Source organism: Capsicum annuum, chromosome 1 (genome assembly GCF_002878395.1).
Source record: "Capsicum annuum cultivar UCD-10X-F1 chromosome 1, UCD10Xv1.1, whole genome shotgun sequence".
NCBI lineage: Eukaryota > Viridiplantae > Streptophyta > Magnoliopsida > Solanales > Solanaceae > Capsicum > Capsicum annuum.
In genome coordinates this window covers 223434622-223442111 of record NC_061111.1, presented here as the reverse complement: position 1 = coordinate 223442111, position 7490 = coordinate 223434622, and the positions used below count along the sequence as shown (strand labels likewise).

General features: G+C 35.9%; 1 protein-coding gene across 4 annotated transcripts; it reads left to right on the top strand.

Annotated features, from left to right (window-relative positions):
- The first annotated feature begins 2895 nt into the window (after window positions 1–2895).
- Window positions 2896–5244, top strand: LOC107864600. 4 transcript variants are annotated; one of them, XM_047409130.1, is made up of 3 exons: window positions 2896–3165; window positions 4183–4315; window positions 4496–5244. In XM_047409130.1, the coding sequence occupies exon 3, from the start codon at window positions 4543–4545 to the stop codon at window positions 5002–5004; it is 462 nt and encodes a 153-aa protein (XP_047265086.1). In that variant the 5' UTR covers window positions 2896–3165; window positions 4183–4315; window positions 4496–4542; the 3' UTR covers window positions 5005–5244. The 4 variants fall into 4 exon arrangements, with proteins under 4 accessions (XP_047265086.1, XP_047265096.1, XP_047265093.1 ...); XM_047409140.1 differs by having other exon boundaries at window positions 4290–4315; window positions 4496–5212; XM_047409137.1 differs by having other exon boundaries at window positions 4290–4367; window positions 4496–5212.
- Window positions 5245–7490: the final 2246 nt, after the last annotated feature.

Here is a 7490-nt window from a genome sequence, read left to right as displayed (position 1 = left end):
TGTAAACCTGAAGTAGGGAAAGATGGGTGTGAAGAAGTACGACCTGAAATTTAAGCAGTTGTCTCATTATGCCCCAAAGTTGGTGTCTATCATGAGATCTAAGATAAAGAAATTTTCTTTAGGTTTGTCTCATAACTTAATACTAGAGTGTAAGGATACAATATTGAATAAGTATATGGATATCTCCAGACTTGTGGTTTATATAAAGCAAGCAGAAGATGATAAAAAGATAGGTAAAAATGGGAGAGAGTTAGAATAAGAAGTTCAGGTATTTAAAGCAGAGTGCAAGGTAGTAGAAAATTAAGAGATATGGTAGGCAGTGGACTAAGAAGAAGACCTGCGAAAATTCTAGTTCATATTCTTTGATTTATCCTAAGTCGTCTAGTGATTGTCATTTTTAGGCTAGTAGTGGTCCTAAGGCATAAAGTGCCCAGTTGCAGGTATTGGAGCTTAGTTAGCCCCATCTTATCCTCCTTGTAAATTTTGTGGATAGCTTTACCTTTGTTGCTGTGATCAGGGAAGGAACTTGAGCTTTAATTTTGGTCATTCCAAACATATGCAGAGGAACTAATTTTTACCTAAAGTTTCCACTGGAGCTAATAAGGTCCTGGTCACCACTTCTTTGGCTCCTGCACCAAAGGGTGCCACTTCAGGTACTAGCACTAGTTAAAATTGTCTCTATGCACTTACTACTCACCAAGAATATGAGGCATCCCCTGATATTGTCACTGGTATGTTACAGTTTTTATCTCGTGATGTGTAATATTTTCTTGATCCGGTCTACCATTTCTTATATGACCCCTTATAGAGATGTACATTTTGGTTTCAATCCAGGAAGTATTTTTTACCCCTTTTCTATGTCTACTCCGGTGGGTGACTCTATTATTTCTAGAAAAATCTATAGGGGTTGTGTGGTGTCCATCTTTTAGAGGGAGACATTGGTGGATTTGATAGAATTAGATATAGTTCGATGTTATATTGGGGATAGATTGTCTTCATTCGTTCTATGCTCGTCTAGATTGTAGGACCTGAAAGGTCAGTTTCCATTTCCCTAATGAATCGATGATTGAATGGAAGGGGAGTTCCTTAGTGCCAATGGGAGGTTTATTTTCTATCTTAGAGCTCGGAGGTTAATTTCCAAAGAGTGTCTGTATCACTTGGTTTGGATTAAGGATTCTAACTCTAAAGGTCCCTCTTTGCAGTATTTCCCTGTGGTTAATTAATTTCCTAAACCCTTTCCCAATGATATTCCTAGAATTCCTCTCGATAGGGAGATAGATTTTGGGATCGATCTTCTACCAGATACCTATTCCATTTTTATTCTTTCTTATAGAATAGCTCTCGTTAAATTAAAAAAGTTAAAGGAGAAATTGAGAGATCCTCTTGATAAAGGTTTCATTCATCGTATAGACTATCGCCATTTGAATAAGGTGATGGTGAAGAACAAGTACCCTCTTCCTAGGATTGATGACCTATTTGACCAGCTTCAGGATGTTAGGTGTTTCTCTAAGATCGATCTTTATTGGATCTATTGTCAATTAAAAATTTGGGAGGTTAATATTCCTAAGACTGCTTTTCAGACTCAGTATGGTCATTATGAGTTTTTTATATGCCATTTAGGTTGACTAAGTCTTCGAGTGCTTTCATAGATCTTATGAATCGAGGGTTTAGACAATCTCTAGTTTTGTTTGTCATAGTCTTCATTGATGACATTTTGGTGTATTCTAAGAGTGGCGAGGATCATGCCAATCACCTATGAATTGTGTTATAGACTCTTAAGGACCAAGAATTATATGCCAAATTTTCTAAGTGTGAGTTTTGGCTGAATATTGTGACTTTTCTAGGGCATGTTGTTTCTAGTGAGGGGCTTAAGGTAGATCCACAGAAGTTGAGGAAGTTAAGAAATGGCCTAGACTCACAACCCCAATCGATATTAGGAATTTCTTTGGCTTGACTAGGTATTATAGGAGATTTATAAAGAGCTTCTCTTCTATTGCTGGTCCATTGACAAAGTTGACTCAGAAGAAAAGTTGACTCAGAAGAAGATTAAGGTTTTGTAGTCCGATTCTTGTGAAGGTAGCTTTGAGAAGTTGAAAGATAAGTTGACTTCTTTGCCAGTTCTAACCCTGCTCGAGGGTACTGATGGTTTAGTTGTGTTTTTTGATGTGTGTCATATGGGAATGGGTTGTGTCTTGATGTAGTATGGTAAGGTTGTGGCCTATGCTTCTAGGAAGCTTAAGTTTCATGAGAGAAATTATCCTTATTATGATTTAGAGTTGGCAACTGTGGTTTCTACTTTTAAAATATAGTGTTATTATCTATATAGGGTGCATGTAGATATCTATTTAAACCAAAAGAGCCTACAGTATGTGTTTACTCAGAAGGAGTTGAACCTTAGGTAGAGGTGGTGGCTCAAATTGCTTAAGGATTACGACATGAGCCTTCATTACTATCCAGGTAAAGCTAATATTGTTGCTGATTCTCTTAGCAAGTTATATATTGAGAGCTTAACCCACATTGATGAGGAGAAAAGAGGGTTGGTGAAAGATATTCATAGGTTGGCTAACTTAGGAGTTCATCTTTTGGACTCTGAGGATGGAGGATTGATTGTTCAATATGTGGTTAATCATCTCTTGGTGCTGAGGTGAAGGAGAAATAGGCCTTGAATCACTACCAGAAATTACCCCTATTGCAACGAATCTTTTGGTAACGCTTCCAAAAGCATTGCTATAGAGCATCTATTGCAATGCTTCCAAGTGTTGCAAAAAAAATTGTTTTAGTTGAACTATTTTATGTTATAACCATTGCTATTGATGGATATCCATTGAAATAGGGTTACCTATAGCAACGATTGCATGAACCATTGCCATTAAGTCACATATGGCAACACTTAATTGACAAAAAAATGCTATTGCATCGGTTGTGTTTTTTCCCTCAAAAAATTTTCTCTAAATTCTCCAAAAATTAATATATAACATAAAGTAATAAGTATATATAGAAAGTTTTCCATTACTATCAAATATTTCCCATTCTTAACCCCACGCCGCCATACGATCCACCACATGCCACCACCGGTACGCTCCGATGACCACACATGATAAGCCACCAGCTCCAACGACCACTCACGCCACGCCACCAGTAGCTCCAAATACATACCACCAGTAGGTCCGTCCACACACCATCAATTTGATTTCATCTTTCAATTTGCGAGCTAATTTATAATTTTCTTTTTTAATTTATTGATTTTAAGGTTAGTATATTCTTCTAATTGATAATTTTGACCTAATTTTATGAGTTTCTATTTTGGGGTTTTCTTTTAGCGTATGCTCCTTTATGATTTGAAAATGAGTTAGAAATCAAAAATACAAGTCAAAGAGCTTGAAAAAAAAATGATTGCTGGTATATATAGTTTTGCCGATTGCCTCTTACTATGTATTTACTGTTAGTTTTGATATTGATGATTCTAGAGTAACATCATATTATTATTTTTTGGTTCTAATCTTTCTGCAATATTTTTTTGATGATGTTTAATGTTTTGGTACATATTTCTTCAATTTGACGTTGTAATTATGTATATGGTGAGACTAGCTACAAATTTGGAGATAGATATGTATAGTTATGGTAAGGAGAGTTTGTACACCTGTAGATTCCATGTACACCTCTTCATTTTCTTGTTATTGTTATTATTTTTGTGTTGGACTGCTGGGGGTTGGAGTATATGCTTTCATATTATTGTAATTGTAGAAGAGATTTTGAGATAGCACTGGGAAGTAAAAAATTTGAGCCAATTTTGGTCATTAATATTTTGTGTTTTACACTTATATTCAGAATTGTTTAAGATAGAAGGGGCCTCTTGGTGTTACTAATTAAGTTACTGTTATGTAGCTAGAGGTCACGAGTTTAAACCGTGGTGATAATCTCTTGCAGAAGGAAATTTGCCTACTGAATTTGCATCATGAAGCCTACTTTTGTTGTCTTCTATTCCATCTCTACTTTTTCTGTAAGCACTGATACTTTTCAAACTTGGTGTGCAGAAGGAAATCAAAGAGGCCTGAATCTGTTTATATTTTTTTTGACATAATATCGTTATTCTCTTCATCTTCTGAACGGTAATATATTTATGGAATACTTTGTTATGTCTTGGACGAAATATAAGTTGTGTGCTTGATTTTTCTATCTCAGCTACTTTTTTGCTTCAAAGATAGTGCTTGATGTTCAGAATGTCTGTCCAGTAATTCCAAATTTATACCTCAATGAACTAATTTCCAAGTCTTGACATGCCTTTCCAGATAAGCTTCCTGATAACTGGAGTGAGGTACTAAATATATCTTCTATATGCTTACTGGACCACTTCTTTATTATACCTGGTAGCTACTATTATTAATCTCCTTTTTTTCTTATGTCCTTCTCCCCCCCTCTTTTTCTATCATCTTCCAAGTTTCACCTCTTTTCAGGTTTCCTCAGTTATATCTTTTTGAATTTTCATCAATTATAGGTGAACAGATTCATATACTTGCATGCCTCTCAGCCCGTAAGCAGGAAATGGAAATTCTTACACCTTTTAAAGTTACGGCCATCGTGAATAAAAATAGTATTGGACAAAGCAACCAGAAACAAAATGGTAACTCAGGGACAAATTCCGGGTCTGTTTCCCTTGGAGGAGCAGTGGATGATAGTAGTATGAGTGAGAACGGTAATGCAAATATTGATCCTGAAAAGGAGGTTTCTACTGGTGAAAATTTGTTGAGATTGGAAGATTACGAAAGACAAACTGAACCACTAGTACAAAGGTTTAACAGTTCTAACTTTTTCGCTCAAATTGCAAAGTCAGATGAACTTCTATGGTCGAAAAGAAAAGCTATGGAGGACTTATCTGGTACGATTGGAGCAGATGGCTCTGAAAAAGTGAAGACACTTAAAAAGAAGCTATCCTTGAGTGCCTCCACTGATAAGGGAAACTTTGATGCTAGAACATCTGGTGGAGTGGCAAGAAATATTTTCTAGTGTTGTGCCCTTCCAAATGGAGATATAGTGGTATGTTCCGCAAAAACTGGAGGAGCAGGACTTTCTTGGCGAGGCTAGTTGCCCATTATCTTAGGTGCTGATAACTGTCAATCCAGTATTTTAGTTTTGAAAGTTATCAATCCAGTATTTTACTTTTGAAATTATAATGCAAAAAGATGTAAAGTTGTTGAATATTTTGAATTATGAGATTATTAATGAATGATTTTGTTTTGTGATGTGTATATATTGTGTTATAATTTATTATGTATGTAAATAAAAATTTACATTAATACGAGTGACTATTTATATAAATCGTTTCAGTTTAATAATATGCGGAAATCATTGTTGTAATAGATCAATAAACCATTGCAATAGGTAGTCAAAAAGCATTGCAACAGAATAACAAAAGTATCGCAATAGATGTTATTGCAATGGTTCGTAACCATTGCAATAGATGTTATTGCAACGATTCTTAACCATTGTAATAGATGGAGATAGGAGTTCCAATAAGTAATGAAATATTTGTAATAGGTAGTCAAAAAGCGTTGCAATATAATAACAAAAGTGTCGCAATAGATGCTATTGCAATGGTTAGTAACCGTTCTAATAGCATCTATTGAGATGGTTTGTAACTGTTACACTATATGAAAATAGGCGTCTCAATAAGTCAAAAAATAATTGTCGCAATAGGTCTATCTATGGCAACGATTGTTAAAAACCGTCAACATAGCTTGACCTATGGCGACGGTTTAGACAACCGTCACAAAAAATGTGTCCATAGACCTATCGCAACGCCACATATGGGATGCTTGTAAAACCATTGTGATAGGTCTATGGAAATGGGTTTTTGGTCTATTGCAACGGTTTTACAATTGTCACCATAGATCTAATTTCTAGTAGTGAATCCCATACTTATGTAGATTAAGAATGATGTGGGTTAGCAAAAGGTTATGGCATTTGATATTGGGGGAGATGGCATCTTGAGGTATCAAGGTAGGTTGTGTGTTCCTGATGTTAGTGGGCTAGGGGAAAGGATTTTGACTGAGGCTCATTCCAAATATACAGTTCATCCGGGTTCGACTAAGATGTATCATGATTTGAAGGAGATCTATTGGTGGAACAATATAAAGTGGAATATGACAAATTTTGTGGCTAAGTGTATAGTTTGTCAGCAAGTCTAGGTTGAACACTTAATGCCTGGTGACATTTCTTAAGAGATAGAGTTCCCTAAGTGAAAGTAGGAGATGATCAATATGGATTTCATTACGGGTCTGCTACGGTCTCGGAACTAGTATGATTCGATTTGGGTCACTGTGGATAGGTTGACTAAGTCTGCTCACTTCTTGCTTGTGAGGACTAACTACTCTGGAGAGGATTATGCTAATTTATTTATTCAGGAGATTTTCAAGTTTCATGGAGCGCCTGTGTTCATCATTTTAGATTGAGGTACATAATTTTCTTCTCACTTTTGGCATTTGTTTTAGAAAGGTTTGGGTTCTAAGGTGAAACTTAGCACTACTATCCACCCTCAGATGGATGGACAGGCGGAATGGACTATTCAGACTTTAGAGGATATGCTAAGAGTCTGTGTGATATATTTTGGAGGTAGTTGGGTTGATCATTTACTTCTTATTGAGTTTGCGTACAATAATAGTTACCACTCAAGTATTCAGATGGCTCCTTTAGAGGCTCTATATAGTAAGAGGTGTAGGTTTCCTATTAGGTGGTTTGAGGTTGGTAAGACTAGGTTGTTTAGTCCTAACCTGGTTCATCATGCCATGGAGAAGATGATGGTAATTTGAGATACACTTAAGACTTCTCAGGGTTGCCAAAAGTCTTATGCAGATGTGAGGCAGTGGGAGTTGGAGTTTGAAATTAGTGATTGGGTGTTCTTGAAAGTTTCTCCATTGAAAGGATTCATGAGGTTTGGTAGGAAAGAGAAACTCAATCCCAAGTACATTGGTTCATATCAGATTGTGAGGAGAATTGGAAGTGTTGCTTATGAATTGAAACTACCTATGAGTTTGGGTTCTATTCATCATGTTTTCCATATGTCAATGCTAAAAAAGTATGTGGGCGATCCTTCTTTGATTTTCCTATAGAGGATATTGTCACTTTAATCATTATCTTATGGGGAAGGCCCGGTAGAGATTTTGGATAGGCAGGTTCGTAGGTTAAGAACTAATTCACTACAAAAAAACAACGTTTAGCAACAGCAAAAATCCGCTGCTAATCAACATATATCCATCACTATATATGTTTAGCAACGGATTAGCGACAGAATAGTTGGTGTTGATATTTTGCTCTTTGTTAACATCTTAGCAATGGGAAAAAATGAAATCCGTTGCCAATTTTGCAATGTCATGGCGACGAATGAAATTCGTTGCCTTTTGTAGCGACGAATATTTTCGTTGTTATATTTATAAATTTTTCTACTAATTTCATAATGTATTTTGTCATTTTGATAATTTTGTGACCAAATTCTT